The sequence below is a fragment of the Dipodomys spectabilis genome, unplaced genomic scaffold (assembly GCF_019054845.1).
Source record: "Dipodomys spectabilis isolate Male_0828 unplaced genomic scaffold, ASM1905484v1 ptg000069l, whole genome shotgun sequence".
Lineage (NCBI taxonomy): Eukaryota > Metazoa > Chordata > Mammalia > Rodentia > Heteromyidae > Dipodomys > Dipodomys spectabilis.
In genome coordinates this window covers 1547116-1566049 of record NW_024870746.1, presented here as the reverse complement: position 1 = coordinate 1566049, position 18934 = coordinate 1547116, and the positions used below count along the sequence as shown (strand labels likewise).

The 18934-nt window shown below is 41.6% G+C and overlaps 1 protein-coding gene across 3 annotated transcripts; it reads right to left on the bottom strand.

Moving 5' to 3' along the window:
- Nucleotides 1-6112: 6112 nt before the first annotated feature.
- Nucleotides 6113-16665, bottom strand: Cd48 (CD48 molecule). Of its 3 annotated transcripts, none has more exons than XM_042682212.1 (4): nucleotides 16491-16665; nucleotides 12915-13220; nucleotides 8582-8848; nucleotides 6113-6494 (listed from the first exon to the last, which is right to left on the bottom strand). In XM_042682212.1, exons 1-4 carry the CDS (start codon nucleotides 16564-16566, stop codon nucleotides 6415-6417), a joined length of 729 nt encoding a protein of 242 aa, XP_042538146.1. In that variant the 5' UTR covers nucleotides 16567-16665; the 3' UTR covers nucleotides 6113-6414. The 3 variants fall into 3 exon arrangements, with proteins under 3 accessions (XP_042538146.1, XP_042538144.1, XP_042538145.1); XM_042682210.1 differs by lacking the exon at nucleotides 6113-6494 and adding an exon at nucleotides 7017-7329; XM_042682211.1 differs by lacking the exon at nucleotides 6113-6494 and adding an exon at nucleotides 7018-7329 and having other exon boundaries at nucleotides 12915-13217.
- Between the last annotated feature and the right edge of the window lie 2269 nt (nucleotides 16666-18934).

The window sequence follows — 18934 nt, the reverse complement described above, 5'->3', positions numbered from 1 at the left end:
AGTGCCTCTGGGAGGGAGCTTAAATGCTGAAGCTGGGAACAGTGCCCACAGGCCACAACAGCCAGTGCCAGAAGAAATCCAAACTGCATGCTATGGGCAGGAAACCCAACCAATGTGTCCCAGGCTGGGGACCGGGTGCCTTAGCTACATAATCCATCTGTCCTGATTGAATTCAGAAGCTGAGTGCATGCCTAAGCGGAGGGTGGGAAGCTGGAACCACACCTGCTGGGAACTTCGCCCATGACGGCAAAAGACCTGTGAGTCCCAGGCAGGAGACCAGAAACTCAAATCCCACCAGAGCCTGACCTGCGTATCCTGGACTGGGGATTTGGCAACTCAGGCTTCCAGCACCTGGAAATCCTAGTCAGGAAATCCTAGCAGACTCCAACAACTGGGGGACTACCTCAAATCCACCTGGTTTTGCCAAGAGCACCCCTAGGAGGGAGCATGAGCAGTCTAGGATGCTAGTCCTTGGCTGAAAGTGGGAACTGCATGTAACCTCCAGCAGACAGCTGAGAGCCCTACTTGGGTCAGACTAGCAGCAGGAGGTCAGCCTCTCCCCCAACAGAACTGAGACCAGGTAAAGACTCTCTCAGCCAACCCAGTGCCAAAAGCAAGCTTCATCAATTGATCCAGGAACCAACCCAGAACCAAGCAAAGACAGCCACCTACTGACCAAACTGTCAGAGTTCTGGATTCGTCTCCAATAATCCCTGAACCCCTATGTGAAAATCACAGCAAAAAATTACAGGATTCATCAATAACAAACCACCCCCAAAGGCCAGCAACCCCCCAGGAAAGAACTCCATTGAAATCAGAAAAGAAATGGAAGACAAACACTATATCCAAGAGATGTTAGAGGCAATGACTAAAGAATTACAGTGAGAAATGGAGCAGAAATTCTTTATTCAAGAAATGAATTATCAAAAGAGATACAGGATTGCAAACAAGAGATGCATTCAAAAATAGATGCAGTACACACCTCTCTAAAAGATGAGATTAATACTCTGAGAAATCATCAATGGATCAATTTCCTCCATTCAAACCACAATGGAAGGCATACTTAACAGAGTGAATGAAATAGAAAATAGAATATAAGGTATGGAAGACAAAATGCAGCAACTGGAAAAAGTCACAGATACGGAAAAAAAACACTTAAACTATGCCAAAGGAAAGTCCAAGAACAAGCAGACAGTGCCAAGAAATTCAACCTTCATGTAATTGAGGTGGACAAAGGTGAGGAACACCAGAATAAAAGAATGCAGCACTTATTCAATAAGATTAACACCGAAAACTTCCTCAGTCTTAAAAGAGAAAATCTTACCTATACAACAGAAGCATACAGAACATCTAACAAGCAGGATCCCAGGAGGGATCTAGTCACATTATAGTAAAAATGATAGATCTGAATACTAAAGAAACAATCTTACATGCAGCAAAAAACAAAGAAGCAGCTATATTATAATGGGAAAAATCAGAATCACTGCAGATCTCTCTACACAGACACTGAATGCAAGGAAAGCCTGCGAAAGGACCATCCGAACCCTGAGAACCAATAACTGCCAACCCAGACTGGTTAATCCAGTGAAGCTAGCATTCACATTTGATGGAGAAACTAAAATTTTTAATAGTAAAGAAAAACTAAACAATAAGCCAGCACTACAAAGAATTTTAAGAAGAAAATATAACCTGAAGAAAACAATCAAGACCAGGGTTCCACATCAGATAGATATCACTAGAAGTCCAACTAAGTAAGCACAGGAGGAAAGGAAAGAAGAAAAACTTAGGAAAGCAGGAAAATGACAGGAAATACAATGCATCTCTATATAATGACCATAAATATTAATGGGCTCAATTTATCAATCAAAAGAAAAAGAACTGCAGATTGGATCAGAAAACAAGATCCATCCACTTGTTGCCTTCAAGAGACCCATCTCACAGCCAAACATTAAAACAAACTCTGAGTGAAGGGATGGAGGAAGATCTCAGCAAGAAGGCAGAGGTTGTCATGCTGATATCTAACAAAATAAGCTTTTCATTAAAATCAATACAAAAAGACGAAGGACACTATATATTAATACAGGGAACAATCCAAGAGGATATCACCATTATCAATTTATACTCCCCAAACATCGGTGCACCCAAATATATTAAGCAAATACTCTCAGACTTATAGAATAAAATAAATCCAAATATAAGAATACTAGGAGACTTTAATACTCCATTCTCAGCAAAGGACAGGTCTACCAACTAGAAGATTGGCAAAGAAGCCTCTGAATTAAATGATGCCATATCGCAAGTGGGAATTAATTGACATCTACTGAGTTTTCCACCCTACAACAACCCAGTACAGTCTTCTCAGCAGCCCATGGAACTTTCTCCAAAATAGACTGTATCACAGTTCATACTAGGAATGTAAGCAAATACAAGAGGATTGACATAATCCCCTGCATTCTGTCTGACCACAGTGGAATCAAGCTAGTCTTCAATAACAAAGCATACCGTAGAAATTACTCAAATACATGGAAATTGAACAGCACACTTCTGAGCAACACCTGGGCCACAGATGAAATTAAAGAAGAAATTAAAAAGTTCCTACAATTCAATGAAAATGAATATATATCACAAAGAAACCTGTGGGACACAGCAAAAGCAGTCTTGGGGGCAAATTTATTGCTCTCAGTGCACACATAAAAAAATAGAGAAATTAAGTAAATAATTGCATGTTACAACTAAAACTGCTAGAAAAGCATGAAAAACAATTGAACTTAAAGTTACCAGACAGAATGAGATAACCAAAATAAGAGCTGAAATTAATGATATATACACTAAGAAAACTATAAATAAAATTAATAAAACAAAAACTGTTTTTTTTTTACAAAATCAATAAAATTGATGGACCTCTGGCAAGATTAACTAAAAAAAGAAGAGACCCAAATCCATAAGATCAGGGATGCCATGGGAAAAATTACAACTAGCACCCAAGATATCCAAACAAAGATAATGAACTATTTCCAGAATCTATACTCACTAAGGAAGGAAAACCTAGCTGAAATGAATGAATTTTTAAGAAATACAGATTGCCCAAATGGAACCAAGAAGAAATAAATCAATTAAATAAACTAATAACTTACAATGAGATAGAGGAAGCAATCAAAAGTCTTCTAACAAGGAAAAGCCCAGGATCAGATCAATTCACTACAGAATTCTATAGAACTTTAAAGAGGAACTAATACCCATATTCCTCAAACTCTTCCAAGAAATAGAAACAGAGGGAGCTATCCCAAACTCATTCTATGAAGCCAATATCACACTCATCCCCAAACCAGGAAAGATTCAACAATAAAAAAGAGAACTACAGACTGATCTCCTTGATGAACACAGATGCAAAGCTCCTCAACAAAATTTTAGCCAAAATTTTGCCCTCTCTCACCACTCCTCTTCAATATAGTTCTAGAATCCTTAGCCAGAGCAATAAGGCAAGAAAAAGACATTAAAAAGATCCACATAAAGAAGGAAGAAGTTAAACTATCCCTTTTTGCAGATGACATGATATTATACCTCCATGATCCCAAAAACTCCACCCTCAAACTCTTAGAACTTATAAACCACTTCAGCAAAGTTGCACAAAAATCAATTCCCTTTCTGTACACCAACAACGTACAAGCAGAAAGGGAAATCAAAGAAACAATCCCATGCACAATAACCTCAAAAAATTATTTAGGAATTAACCTAAGCAAAGACGTAAAGGAACTATTTAGTGAAAACTATAAAAGCCTAAAGAAAGAAATCATAGAGGACACCAGGAAATGGAAAGACCTTCCATGTGCTTGGATAAGCAGACTTAATATAGTGAAAATGACCATACTGCCAAAACTGATATACAAATTCAATGCAATTCCTATTAAAATCCCAATGACATACTTTACTGAAATAGAGGAAACAATTAGACAATTCATATGGAACAACAAAAGACCTACAATAGCCAAAGTAATTCTAGGCAAAAAAAATCAACATGGAAGGGATCACAATACCAAACTTCAAACTCTACTATAGAGCCATAATAACAAAGACAGCTTGGTACTGGCACAAAAACAGGCCTGAGACCAATGGAATAGATTAGAAGATCCAGAAATAAAACCATATGCTCACAGTTAGCTGATATTTGACAAAGGAGCCAAAGACATACAGTGGAAGCATAGCCTCTTCAATTATTGGTGCTGGGAAAACTGGGCGGCCTCATGCAGAAAACTAAAAAAACCTAAATCCCCAGCCTGTCACAGTGCACTAACATCAACTCAAAATGGATTAAAGACCTTAACATCAAACCTGAAACTCTGAAACTACTACAGGTCAGAGTAAGAGAGACACCTGAACTTATAGGCACAAGCAGAAACTTCATGAACAGAGTCCCAGGGTCACAACAAATTGGAGAGAGATTCAACAAATGGAACTACCTTAAAATAAAAATTTTCTGCACAGCTAAAGTCATAGCAACCAAACTAGAAAGACAGCCAACTAATTGAGAAAAAAAAGTATTTACCAGCAATATATCAGACAAGGGGTTAATATCCACTACATACAGGGAACTCAAGAAACAAATCCCTCCCAAACCTAACAAACCAATTACTAAATGGGCAAATGAACTAAAGACAGACTTCTCAGAAGAAGAGATAAAAATGGCAGAGACGCACATGAGGAAATGTTCATCACCCCTGGCTGTAAAGGAAATACAAATAAAACAACCCTGAGATACAACCTTACCCCAGCCTATATCCTAAATTCAGACAGTGGCAAATGCTGGAGAGGATGCAAAGAAAGAGGAACCCTAGTGCACTGCTGGTGGGAATGTACACTAATACAACCACTTTGGAAAGCAGTCTGGAGCTACCTCAGAAAGCTAAATATAGACCTCCCCTATGACCCAGCCATACCACTCCTAGGCATCTACCTTGAGCAACAGGAGCCAGGATACAAGGACACATGCACCTCCATGTTCATTGCTGCACTGTTTACAATAGCCAAGATATGGCAACAACCTAGATGTCCCACTACAGATGAGCAGATCCAAGAATTGTGGAACCTATACACAATGGAATATTATGCAGCTATTAGAAAGGACAAAATAATGGCATTCACAGGGAAATGGATGGAACTAGAAAAAATCATTTTGAGTGAGGTAAGCCAAGAGCAAACAGCACATGGTCTCCCTGACATGTGGATGTTAAATACAAAATGCAAGGAGATAACAACAACGTAAACAGGACTCAAGAAGCAAAGAACCTCTACTTATCTTGTCATATCATTACTAAATGACCCCATGCTGTTGACCACATATACACATATGCACATATCTGAGGGAAACTAGGAGGACACAGAATCAGAGGGAAACAGGAGAAAACATACAACAGAGGGGCCCATCACCTGCACTGGACAGTAATAAAAATGAGCTAAGCAACCCAAGGGCAGCGATGGGAGGGAGGGAATGAGAGGGATAGAGGGAACAGCTAACCCTAAGCAAAAGGAAAGAAATGTGCATATGTGGAAGAAATAGCTGTATTGTGAAAGCTCATAGAACTCACAAACTTTATAGGCCATGATCATGAAAATTTGCCTCATGAAGGCTAGAATGTATTTGTGACTTTAAATATCACTATCTCATGATACTGTGAGATTTGTGGAATTTGTGTAATCACTTCATCACAAGAAAAAAAATTTTTTTGTATCCACAATTTTTGGGGGGGGGGGTCTGGTCATGGGGCCTGAACTCTGGGCCTGGGCGATGCTGTCCCTCAGCTCTTCCGTTCAAAGCTCTACCACTTGAACCACAGCGCCACTTCCGGCTTTTTTCTTTTTACTTATGTGCTGAGGAATCAAACCCAAGGCCTCAGGCATGCAAGGCAAGCACTCTACCACTGAGTCACCTTCCCAGCCCTAAAAAAAATTTTTTTACGTAAACGTTTGCAGGGCTGGGCATGTAATTCAGCAGCAGAGTGCTTGCTTAGCAATTATCAGTCCCGGGGTTCAATCCCCAGCACTGAAACAAAGAGAAAAGGAAGAAAGAAAGAAAAAAGGAAGGAAGGAAGGAAGGAAGGAAGGAAGGAAGGAAGGAAGGAAGGAAGGAAGGAAGGAAGGAAGGAAAAAAAGCAAGCAAGCAAGCAGCTCTTTAAAAAAACCTTAGAATTTGGGATTTGGGGGTGGAGAGAATACATTAACATCTTTGTGTGATGTTAGAAAATAACTAGGGGATATAAAATATAATAACAGCCACATTTTTTAAAGTTAATTTAAAATTCTCATGGGTGCTTCAACAACACACCAGTTCCACATAACCAGAACTCCTGTCCTGGTTAAGAATATTATTGTACAATCCTCTGGCCTTGAAGTTCCACCCTTGAATCAGCAGAGGTCATCTCAGATAAGTAGGAGGTCAAGAATAGTGGGCACCATGACCAGAAGCCAATTTGTCATCCATGTTACTCCAGTGGATCTAGCTGAAAGAACAAGAAAACAGATATAAACATCTAGGCATCTTGATTGATGTATTGATGAGGGATAGGAGTACTAGATGTTGGTATGGGAACTCTTAAAGCAAGGAAAGCAGTCTTCTGTAGCCTGAATCTAATCCTTATATGTCTGGAACACCTTCTTCCTTACAAAAGCTCAGCTTCCCCAGATACAAAGCAGAAAGAGTACAGAAATCTATTAAATATCACTGGCTGAGCTGAATCCTGTGCTTGAAGGTTATCTTGATAGCTCTGTGGGTCTGGGAAAGAATCAGTCCCATATAGTAATGAGGGAGGACAGAGTTTTAGGTGTAGACAGATAACTCTACAATGTAGCACATAACTAATTCTTGGGAAGAAAAAACCTTGTCCTCTCCTGTTTCTCCATCCCACTAACCATCTATACCAACTGGGAGTCAGAAGGGCAACTGAAATAGGAAAGAAAGGAAAAGGAATAGGAAGGGAAGAAGAACAGCAGAAAGAAGGGAGAAATCATAAGTAAAGGGGAATGAGTTATAAAATAGGGTAGATTAGTGATTTTTTAAACAATAATACAGTAGTACAAAGTGACAAGATTGATTTACCTTTCCCTCAAATTGAAGTATTTATATTGTTGCTTTTAGCCTCTCTGAAGAGGAGCAGTCCCTCCCATTTTATGAGACAGGATTGGGTGTCTTCTTTTTTCTGGATCTCAGAATGTGGTATTGATATGAAGTAGTGTTGGATTTGTCCAATCTAACTGTGGTCTCATGGCCAGACACCAATGTTTGATGGTAGAAGAATAGGGTGTACTGGTAGAGGCCAGAAAGACAGACTCTGTTAACTGGGAAGAACATACAAATTTCATAAGCCAGGTATGGAAACAGAGGTCAAGAAACCAGCACAGATGAAGGAGAAGACAGAGCCCAGGAAGACCATGAAACTATAATGCTCCCAGGAGCCAGGATACCTGAGGCCTGGATATGACAGAGATCACAGGGAAGTGTTGATCTTACAGGTTATTCTGGGGAACAATATATTCCAGGGCTCAGAAAAGTCACTTTATGGTATGGAAGCATGAGGCCACAGTGCCAGAGATTGTGATCCAAATTTATTAAGAGGCCCTTCACATCTGAGAGTCTCGACTTGAAGGAGCTAAACCTGATTTAGTTTCCTTTCATTAAGGACTTGTCAGGCACAGTGTTGGATAGAGTACACATCTTGTCTAGCTTATTTCTCTTAACATAATAAGATCTGTTTTTAAGTCTTAAATTTTAAAAGGGTATGACTTGTTTAGTGTAAGGTAAATTAAAGAGTTAGGTTTAATTAGGTAGCCATGAGGTATTCAGGTAAGAAGAGACGTTTATTTTATTACTGAACTGCTGCCCCACCGTGCATCATGGAGAGGCATGGCCAAAAGGGCATGCCCATGTCCTGCCTGGGTTTAAGTAGGGAATGGGTGCAGCCAGGTAAGGAAAGATGTGGCCACACTGAATATAGATGTGACCTCAGGACCTGGGACCTTCCTCCAATCTGATGGGAGGCATGGGGGGGGGGGGGTAGGGGCCCAAGATGTAACCTTGGAGTAGGGGGAAGTGAGTTCTTCCAGGTATGCCAGTTACCTAGTGATAGAGATACTGTGTAGAGACTTTTGCAGGAGGCAAGGAGGCCAGGGCCTACATGGTCCTGGGAAGACCTTACATTTAAGACTAAGTGACAATACAAGATTGACCTCAGATGGGACCATGACTCTAGCTGCCTGACATAGAGCCTATGTAGCACAGAAATGGCTCACAATGTCCTATGATTACCCAGGAGTCAGATTTTTAGAGTGTGCATTGTCAGAGCAGGGGAAGGAGGGAGTACCAGAGATCTTATGCCAAATGCCCTTTGCAGGTAAGGACACTGAGATCCACAAAGGATAAGTCAACTGGCAGGGAGTAAACCAGGAGTAGAACTCAAGTCTCTCAAGCCTCCCAGACCACTTTGGAACGCTCCACCATATTCTGTTCCAGAAAAGTGATTAGCATCTCCACACTTTTTTTCAAAGACAGTCATCTTATGTTCATCTTAGCTCCTTCGGAGACATTTCTTACCTAGAGTACAGGGTGGAGTGAAGTAAAGTGTATTATTCTTGCTGCTTAAAAGATTGCTGACTTGACAGGTATATGACTTGGATTGGTTGTGTGGCGTCACAGTGACTTCAAGTGTACTTCTCTGGAGTTCCATGGGAAAGGGGCCTGAGTCCTTATACCAAAGGTAGTCCACAAACGGGTCCTCTACCACACAGGATAGTTTTAGATAACAGTTGCCATCCGATTCTTCTATCTTCTCAATGTTTATGGTAGGCGTGGGTACCGGGTCTGCAAATAAGCAGTATACATGTTATAGAACGAGATAATGGGTTTTTGCATTTATGAGGCGTTTATTCTTGAAGGTTTCACCAACAAAGTGCAAATGGAACTACGGGAGGGACTATGATCATAGCATGAAGGAGTGTTATAGTGGCTCCAACAGAGGGAGCCAGTGAGCAGCCTTGCTCTCAGGTGACTTCAAACTGCAAGAATTACTACTTGGCTGTGTGCAGGAGAGGGAGCCAGATTCCATTACAGGCAACCAGGAACAAAATGGAGTGATGGGCCACATATGAGCAGAAACCTGGAGTCAGACTTGGCATACCAAATTGTCTGAAATACCTAGGCCCTTGCTCTAACAGCTGCACTTTGGGGCCAGTCTGTCCCTCAGGTATTCTTGAACTCAGATTCAGGGAAAGTCCAGAGGTAAAATGTCCTGCCTGCACATGGCAAAGCCCTCTGCAGAGCCACCTGGAGGAAATTCCATCTCCCTGGACTCTAATAGAGCTACAGAGATACTTCCTGTAACCTCTAACACGTTCAAGTGGTGAATGGTTGGTTGACTTTGACAGCACAGTTTTCTGCCACATTTTCTTTCTTTTCTTCCTTCATTTTTCTTTCCTTCCTTACTATTTTTTATTCCTTCATCCTTCCTTCCCTCTCTTTCCCCTCCTTCCTCCTTCCCTCCTTCCCTTCTTCCTTTCTTTTCTTCCTTTCCTTCCTCCCTCCCTCCCTCCCTCCCTCCCTCCCTTCCTTCCTTCCTTCCTTCCTTCCTTCCTTCCTTCCTTCCTTCCTTCCTTCCTTCCCTCCTTCCTTTTGCTCCCTTCCTTCCTTCCTCCCTCCCTTTCTCCCTCCCTCCCTCCTTCCTTCTTTCCTTCCTTCCTTCCTTCCTTCCTTCCTTCCTTCCTTCCTTCCTTCCTTCCTTCCTTCCTTCCTTCCTTCCTTCCTTCCTCTTTCTAAGACAAGGTCTTGCTTTGTGGCTAAAGCTTGCAATCCTCTAGCGTCAGCTTCCAACAGTGCTCAGATTACAGGCATGTACCACCACACTCAGCCTGAAAAAAAAATGTTTTTTATTCAGTGTAAGCATTGAATTCATTATGGAGATCACAGCACCAACACAGCAGCTTCTCCTGTGGCTCAGTATCTCATCCTAAACTAAGGGTTGTTTACTTAAAATCCTGTATAATTTTTCCATTCTAGTCCAAGGTAAAATACCTGCCAGTATTAGGTATGCTGATTAGGATTAAAATGTAACAGAGAGTTTACCAGATGAGGTTATCTCTGGATGTATATGTGGGGGGGGGGGGGGGAGGAGAAATCAGGAAATTGCTACAATGTGGCCTCTGAACTCCTTTAATCTGCTCCATGAAGCCATGTTGGGTGCCCTTTTCCTACACATTTCAATGGAACAATTTGCATACTGGTTTTCACCAGTTTCTGTGTTTTTAGCCTTAACATTCCTGCATTTTCTGCATGATAAGCCTAGCACTGGAACCAGCTGGGATGGTCTGGCTTCAGTCTGTTTCCTTCCTCTTTTCTGTGCAGTGCTGGGGATGGAACCTGGGGCCTTAAACCTGGTAGGCAAGGATTCTACTGAGTACGTGCACTAAGCTGCCCTGAAGCATGCTTCCTTTGCTCAGCACATCCTGGGGGTCTTACTTTCCACATCCCAAGGGTCTTGCCTCAAGCATGATGTGCTAGAACCAAACCAGCTTGTGGACTTTCGGTATTCAAAAATTTTGCCACATGGTTGTAAAAAAAACTTTAGTACCTTGGAATCAGCCATGATTGCAGAAATTTATAGATGCAGGTAAACAGTAAAAATAGGGGCTTTTAAATTTTATTCATTAGTTCATTTGTGGTCTTGAAGAGCTCATTTATAAGGACAAAACCATATGAGATTTTCCTGTTTCCAGGATCTTCTGAATTTCAGGCTTCATGATGTAGATAGAGAAAGTGAGTGAGAAGGTATTCTGGCCTCTTGACCAGGGACCACCTGGCTGGTAGGGACTAACGCAACACTTGTTTGCATGGTGTCAGCATTTCATTTTTTTTTTTCATTTTCATTGTCTGCTTTTATCCTCACAACACTAAAAAGTGGGCACCCTTATTCTTATAATATGATGAAGATAATATGGCTCTGAAGTGAACTTCTCTTCCATTATATCTCAGCCTAGCCCTGCTGCAGGAATTGTTCACCTAACACCTTGAGGCTTCCCCAGGAACCAATTTCTCTATTTCCACCTGACCTAAATGTTTAGCTCAGACACATACATCTGAACCAAGTGGGGTAAATCCATCAACTTTCTCTTGAGAATTTAAACTCCAAAGTACAAAAATATAAACTTTGAGAGAAAAGTAAAGTTAATGGCTGGGATCAATAGATTCAACCCACAGTTTCCTAAGCTTAGCCCCTCCAGACTGGTCCTGATTCTCAGAAATCCTTCCCTTGGCCTTTTCTGGTTATTCTATATTTCTTGAATTGTTCTAAATAGTTCTAGTTTCTTAAAATAGCTTCTCCTTTTTTTTTGATAAAATACAGCAAATTGGTTTTTGGTAATTTGTTAATAGAAGAGCCCTGCATACATGGGCATAGAGATGACACAATCTTTCAACTTTTATTTTATATTTTTAAGTTTTAATGACACATAGTAATTGCATGTATTTATTGGTACTATGTGATAATCAGACACATATATACGATGTGTGAGGAAATCAGGGAGATCAGCATTCTTCTCTTCAAAACTTTCTGAAATCTATGTGTTGAGCATTTTTGAGCTTCTTTTCTTAGCTACTTTGAAACGTACATTAAATAGTGGTAGAATATTGTTGTCCTATTGTGCTACAAAACCATAGGCCCTGTTCTTCTTATTTAACTGAATTTAGAAGTCATTATCCAACCTCTCTCTTTCTCCTCCCCTCTGCCCTTCCTAATGTCTAGTGACTACTGCCCTACTTTCTACTTCTATGACATGAAGTTTATTAGCTCTTACACATGTCTTTGTGTTTTTGTGCCTGACTTATATCACTTACCCAGAACTTTGAACCCAACTCTGTCTGACTCTAAGTATAATCACTATTCCCCATCCCATATTCTTTGTACGTGAAAGTGGTTTTGATTGTTTGTTTTTAATAATGTATCGTCCTGGTAAGTTAAACAACAAAACAATACCAAAAATCTCCTTAATAGATTCTGTGCCAACATTTAAAAAATATCTTTTCCCATAAGTCTGATAAAGTCCAAATTCAACAATGCATCAAGATGAATTTAGGGGGGCTGGAGGCATGGCTCAAATGATAGGAAGGTGAAGACCTGAATTCAAATTGCAGTACTATCACCACCATCAAAAACAACAAAATGGGCTGGGAAGGTGGCTCAGTGATAGAGTGCTTGCGTTGTATGCGTGAGGCCCTGGGTTCGATTCCTCAGCACCACATAAGCAAAAAAGAAAAAAGCCAGAAGTGACGCTGTGGCTCAAGTGGTAGAGCGCTAGCCTTGAGCTGAAGAGCTGAGGGACAGCACCCAGGCCCAGAGTTCAGGCCCCATGACTGGACCCAAAATAAAATAAAATAAAATAAGCTCAGAACTGATTTGGATGGACAAAATATAGAAGAAATAATCTATTTTTTGCTATGATTTATTTCTATTTGTCCTTTCCTTTTCTCCAAAAAAGAGGGGGCAGCTAATGTGATAAAGTCTTTGCTCCCATCTGATTTCATCAATGGACTCAAACATTGATAATTTCATGATTGAATGGGCATTGTGAGATGAGATTACAGGCTTGCACTACTGTGCCTGATTAGTTTTTAAGATAAATTCTCATTAACTTTTGCCTAAGCTGGCCTTAAATCATGATCCTTCTATACCTCTCAAGCATCTTGTATTTTAGGCAGGACTAAGGGTTTTAAATGTTGTACTGTACTAGCCCAGGCTTACTCCCAGGAGACTTACCTCCAGGGGAAGTGACTTAAGCCTGTCCTGAGGTTTTCTTCTCTTTCTCCCAGAAAGTGTCCTGTCACTGCCAGTATCTGCCCGGGGTCGTGGAGGGAGCTGTCATTGACTCACTTAACTCACCAAGCACCTTCAGGGATATCATCCACTGTTTGATTGCATCCTTAATCACTCTCAAGTAATAGGTACCGTTGTCTCCTTTTCGGACTGGATAGATGTGCAGTGCAGCATTTTGAAGATCAAGTTTGACCCTGTCCTTAAATGCAGAATCAAAGTATTTAGGAGGTCTGCTTCGCTCATATTCTACAATCTTCTGTTTGATGGTGTAGAGCCAAGTTACAGAGGTGGCATTTTCTGGTAGGCTTTCAGAGATTTGCAGAGTCACGTTGCTGCCAGATAGCACAATCTTCTCCAGTTCTGAACTATCTGCTGGTAAAAGTCAGAGAGAATGAGTCCCATGTCATAGAAAGCAATGTTGCCCAGGTTTTAACTTGGGATAGTGGACCCGGGAAGAAGAAAGGGATTTCTGTTGGGAGTGGTGTATACGGTCTTCATGAGCGCTACTTGTCCCCCATTGGGAATTCAGTCAAAGTTGAAACTGGAGAACTAAGCTGGAGGATCAAGGAGAGTTGTTTATAATCTCACTAATTCCATCCCAGACAATAAAGAGAAAGGACACTGAACTCACCCTGGTTTTCTCCCTTCTTTTCATGCCAAGAGATTTTTTTCAAATAAATTGATTGCAAAGGAGAGAGCCTCTCCAGCTCTACATTCTATCAAGAGTGTAGAGAAAAGGGGTGAAGGAAATACTGGGAAAATCTCCTTGGGTGAGATGAGACTGAGTCAAAGGATGTTGAAAGACTAGTGTTTGGGCTGGGAAGGTGGCTCAGTGGTACAGTGCTTGCCTTGCATGCCTGAGGCCCTGGGTTCAATTCCTTAGCACCACATAAGCAAAGAGAAAAAAGCTGGAAGTGGCGCTGTGGCTCAAGTGGTAGAGCGCTACCCTTGAGCTGAAGAGCTGAGGGACAGCGCCCAGGCCCAGAGTTCAGGCCCCACGACAGGACCCCCCCCCAAAAAAGAAAGACTAGTGTTTGCTGAGAACCATGAACCAGGCAGTATGTAGGGCACTTGTGATACATCAATGAACTAAATAGCAAAGAGTTTTGAGCTAGCAGTGTAAGTAATAAATACAATGATTAACTCTGTCATATAGTATATTAAGAATGATGATTGCTATGACAAAAGAGAAATCCTAAAATAGAAAAACTCATGAGTATTGGTAGGGATTGATGGCTAACAGATATAGTTTTTAGAGTTGATCATGTCTAAATAAAGACTTGAAGGAGAGAAGAAGTTCATCTGGGGTAAGAGTGAACCAAGCCGGTTGCTGGTGGCTCACGCCTGTAATCCTTAGGAGGCTGAGATCTGAAGATTGAGCTTCAAAGCCATCGGGGCAGGGAAGTTTGTGATACTCTTATCTCCAATTAACCACCAGAATACTGGAACTGGCGCAGTGGCTCAAAGTGGTAGAAGTGCTAGTCTTGAGCAAAAGAGATCATAATAGGAACAGATATGATCCTGCCTGTGCCTCTCCCATGTTGTCTATTACAAGTTAACATCACCCAATGACCACTAGGTGGTGCCAGGCCTCTGGTTGTTTTTGAGTCTTCCTTGGGGTAAGGCCGAGAGCCATGTGAGTGAAAACAAAACAACCCAAAAAAACCATTAAGTCCCATGGTGATCTTGCTGCAAACATGTGAGAGGTCCTGGGTGAAAAGTGCTGAACACAACTTCCCGCCCACCACGTTCATGAGCGCAGTAAGTGGTGACTCTTATTATTAGCCATACTATTGGGAAAGCCTGCTAAAAAGCAGTAGAAAGCCAGAATAAAGATGAGTCAAACTTTGAACACGTGTCTGGACACACTAGAAGAGAAGTCGAAAAGATGGAAATTCCGCTGGGTGCAGGTGGCTCACGCCTGTAATCCTAGCTACTCAGGAGGCTGAAATCTGAAGATCTCAATTCAAAGCCAGCCCAGGTAGTAAAGTCCATGAGACTCTTATCTCCAATAAACCACCAGAAAACCAAAGTGGTGCTGTGGCTCAAGTGGTAGAGCACTAGCCTTCAGCTGAAGAACTGAGGGACAACGCCCAAGCCCAGAGTTCAAGCCCCACGACTGACAAAAAAGAAAAAAAAAAAAAAAAGAAGAAGAAGAAACCCCCAAAATGAAAAGTCCAGAGAATAACTGACCAGGTATTTTTGACCAGACTATAGAAAATCTCTAACTATTCCAGTTTTGGCAGCTGTATCTTTACCAACAGTTGATGTTCACATCAGCCAATGCTTCTCATCAAACCCTACTGCAGATGCCATAGCAGTGTTGTCTGAGTTGAGGCAGTCCCACAAGGCCACATAGTTACAAAGGGTCCTGAAAAGCAGTGTGTTCTTACACTCACAGTCATAGACCAGCCCAGACCAACCAGACCAAAGGACTGCTGCCCTGAGAAGCCCTGTATAAATGATCAGTCACATTTCCTCTAGACATTTCTAACTCATCTCACAATTTTTGGATGCTTTGTAACTGCCTCATGTTCATTTTAACCATAGTGCTGATCATCAAAACCCTTCAATGAAAATTAAAAAAAAAATACCTGAGTACTTACTTAGGGAAATAGCAAGAAAGACTAAAGCTTAACTCATTCTCAGCTGGCCTGATAAGGTAGTTCCTGGTTGAAGATGGTTAGGCCGCCCTAACAGAAAAAGGAAAAAAGCTCAGGCCTTAGCCGCGTGAGGAGAACCAAGATAAGCTGTGGCAGAAGAGTAGACCTGAGCTCTTAACAAACAGGTATTTGAGGTTTCTTTATACCAAGGCATCTTGGGTCTCCTCTTGGACCCTGATAGAAACTCTATCCAGAAACAATTATCCTATAATTATGACTTATCTCTGGGGGAAATGATACCATTTATCATCATTGTATTTACTTTTATTATTCATTTATCTCAGAACAGAACTTCTTGCATATGAAAAAACTCTCAAAGAAGGTTTAAAGGAACACTAGATGTCTAAACATCAAAAGGCAGCTATTCGTGTAGTGCTTCCTCTTATTTAAAATACAAAAACACTTCTCTGAACTTCTAGCAACCATGGGGTGAAGCATAAGGGGCCTACTTCCTCATCACCTCAAGCCTCATTTTTGTCATGTCCACTTGGGTTTTCCACCTCTTTTGAGATAGAACTCCATTCTCCAAAAGGAAAGAAGGCTGCCTAGCTGGGTGCCAATGGCTCACAATTGTAAACCCAGCTACTTAGGAGGCTCAGGATGGAGGTTGGAAGTCAGCCTGGGCAGGAAAGTCCTAGAGACTCTCATCTCTACTAAAAAGCCCAAGGGTAGAGCTCTGACTCAAGTGGTAGTGATCTAGTCTTAAGCAAAAAAGCTCAAGGACAACGCTCAGACCCTGAGTTCAAGCCTCAGGACTGGTGTACACACATACACACACACACACACACACACACACACACACACACACACACACACAAGCTGACCAAACACACCATATCCCTGCTACTATAATGGGAGAAGCTGTTGAAAAGATCAGCCCTACTTCTAGGGTTGGGCTACACCCCATCTCCTTTCCCATCTGACCATGCTTCCCATGCCTCCTATGCATAATCACAGGCAAATGGTTGGCAGAAAATACCTTGCATGCTAGTCACCAGGAGAGACAGTAGTAGTAGGTCCAGAGTCAAAAACCAGTTCCTTCTGATGGAGTACATGCTACTTTCCAGAGCATCCCAGGAATGTAGGCGAAGGCTGAGAGCTGGGGTAGATCAAGCTACCTAAAAAGGAACCAGAGGCAGGAAGAAAACTCACAACTTTTCTCTCCACTCAGCATGTTGGGGAGGGACTCAGAAACCAGAAACAGGAAGTTGAATATTTTTCTCTCCTTCTCTCTCTTTAAAAAGCTGAAAACACCATGACAACATATATGTACACATTTTGGTAGGGAGAAGATTCACAGCATCTATTGGATTCTCAGAGGGGTCAGCTCTGAAAGGATTGAGAGTCCTTGATAATGAATCAAAGGAAGAAATTGCTCGTATTAATTCAGGAGCTAAAACATGGGGGATAGGTTCATTCAGAACAGAAAGTCTGAGAAATCAGATCAACAGTGCTTTAGTGCAGTATCTCCCACCCCCAGCTCTTCTTCTCTCAGGATGAACTCACTGTTTGACCCTTTACATCAGTCTAGCTACTGCACATTAGTAGAAAAGACTACTTGGTCCCAAAGAATGGATTCCTGACTCTGTGCTCTAAGAAATTTGGACCATTCTCTCTAATTCATTGAAGCTTATTTGCCTATTTAGGAATCTTTCAGGGACTCACTAGGTAGGTAAACCACAGTCCCTGACACAACATATTTGTAATCATTTCTAAATTGGGGACATTTCTAATTCTTACATGGAGGTGAGAACAAATGATCTCTCTCTTCCACCTGTGAACTATAATGGAAGGAATCATCTCTCCCAAAGGGCTGTCAAAGGGAAACTGGGTCAACTCTGTGGGTGGGTGGGCAGTTACCATTAGTGACACCTTATTTAAATTCAGGATCAGACAGACCCAGGGTCATGCTGCAATTCTAGCCAATTCTAGCCAAGATCATGAGTTTGGACCCTACCTACCACAAATTAGTCCTGACCAGGTTCTACTTTTTCTTTCTTGCTGCCTCTCTATTTCCTCTACCTTTTCTCCCAGTGTGGGAAACAGAAATCCTTCATACTAGAAGAGATGTGACCTGAGCAAATGAGCAAAGTTTAAGTGGAATTACCTAGAAGAAATTTTAAAGTAAACCATTAAAAGGAACTAAAGAGGAAGGGTTGAAATTAAATGACGACAGAAACATGCTGTGGGTATGCTTTGCTTGGGCTCTGAAATTTCTGAGAAGCCATTTCCTCAGCTATTGTAATTAGAAAGAGGAAGGAGATGGGGCTGGGAAGGTGGCTCAGTGGTAGAGTGCTTGCCTTGCATGCCTGAGGCCTGGGTTCGATTGCTCAGCACCACATAAGCAAAAAGAAAAAAGCTGGAAGTGGCGCTGTGGCTCAAGTGGTAGAGTGCTAGCCTTGAGCTGATGAGCTGAGGGACAGCGCCCAGGCCCAGAGTTCAGGCCCCACGACTGGACCCAAAAAAAAAAAAAAAGAGGAAGGAGAAACAGAGAGCAGGACTAAGTTCTAGTTCTCAAGAGCAGGTAGGGAGGTAGAGAAGAATGAGTACTGAAATGTATGAAGCAGCCTAGAAGCTTGCACTGGAGATCATCTTTACTGCCAAGGAAAGGGTCCTGAGTGGTGATTAAGCCTGTGTCCACAGTGCTCATCCACCCTCCCTCCCTTTCTTCCTTTCTTACTGCAAGCTTTCTTCTGGCTTAATGATTAGGCTCTTCTACCTCAAAGCACCCCCTTTCCCATGTCTGTCTATTCTCCAGCTCCTTGAATGGATGTCCTAGAGTCTGGCTACTCTTAAGCATCTGAGCTATGAAGGGAAAGAGATAAGACAAAGATTTGATTTGAAGTTGTTTCCTTCCTTCTAAAACATGTGTGGCCTTCACAAGGGCCCCATGATAGTGAAGCAATGAGATAGGGTATGAATGAGGATGTTAACATGCTTCTTGCCATTTTTCCCATTTGCCCAGAAACATACCAGTGCCCTCTGTCTGTGAAGTCAATGCAGTCTACATGCCCTCTTGTCTCCTTCTGTGTGCTTGCTGTTTCCTTTTCCAAGAGTACCTCTCTCCCCTTTTCAATATCTTCAAGGATGGCCCATGGGCCACTGAAAGTAGCTCAGGATTTATGCTCTTTAATGACCCTCCCAATCACCTCCTGTTCTACTTGCTCTGGACTCCTTATTTCTGGTGTCTTTTTCTTGTCATTTAACTGAATTTGCAGCCCTCACAGCTGCCAGACAAGATGAGGACATTGTAGAAATGTTTCTAGTGCAAAAGAACATATGGATATTATTTGAAAAAAAAAAAAAGGTTTACCAAAATGAGATGAAAAGTGAAAAGTAAATGGTAAATCATCCATAATCTCCTATATAGAAAAAAATAACATAGGGTATTTCCTTCCAGTGTCTTTTTCTATGCTTATGCAC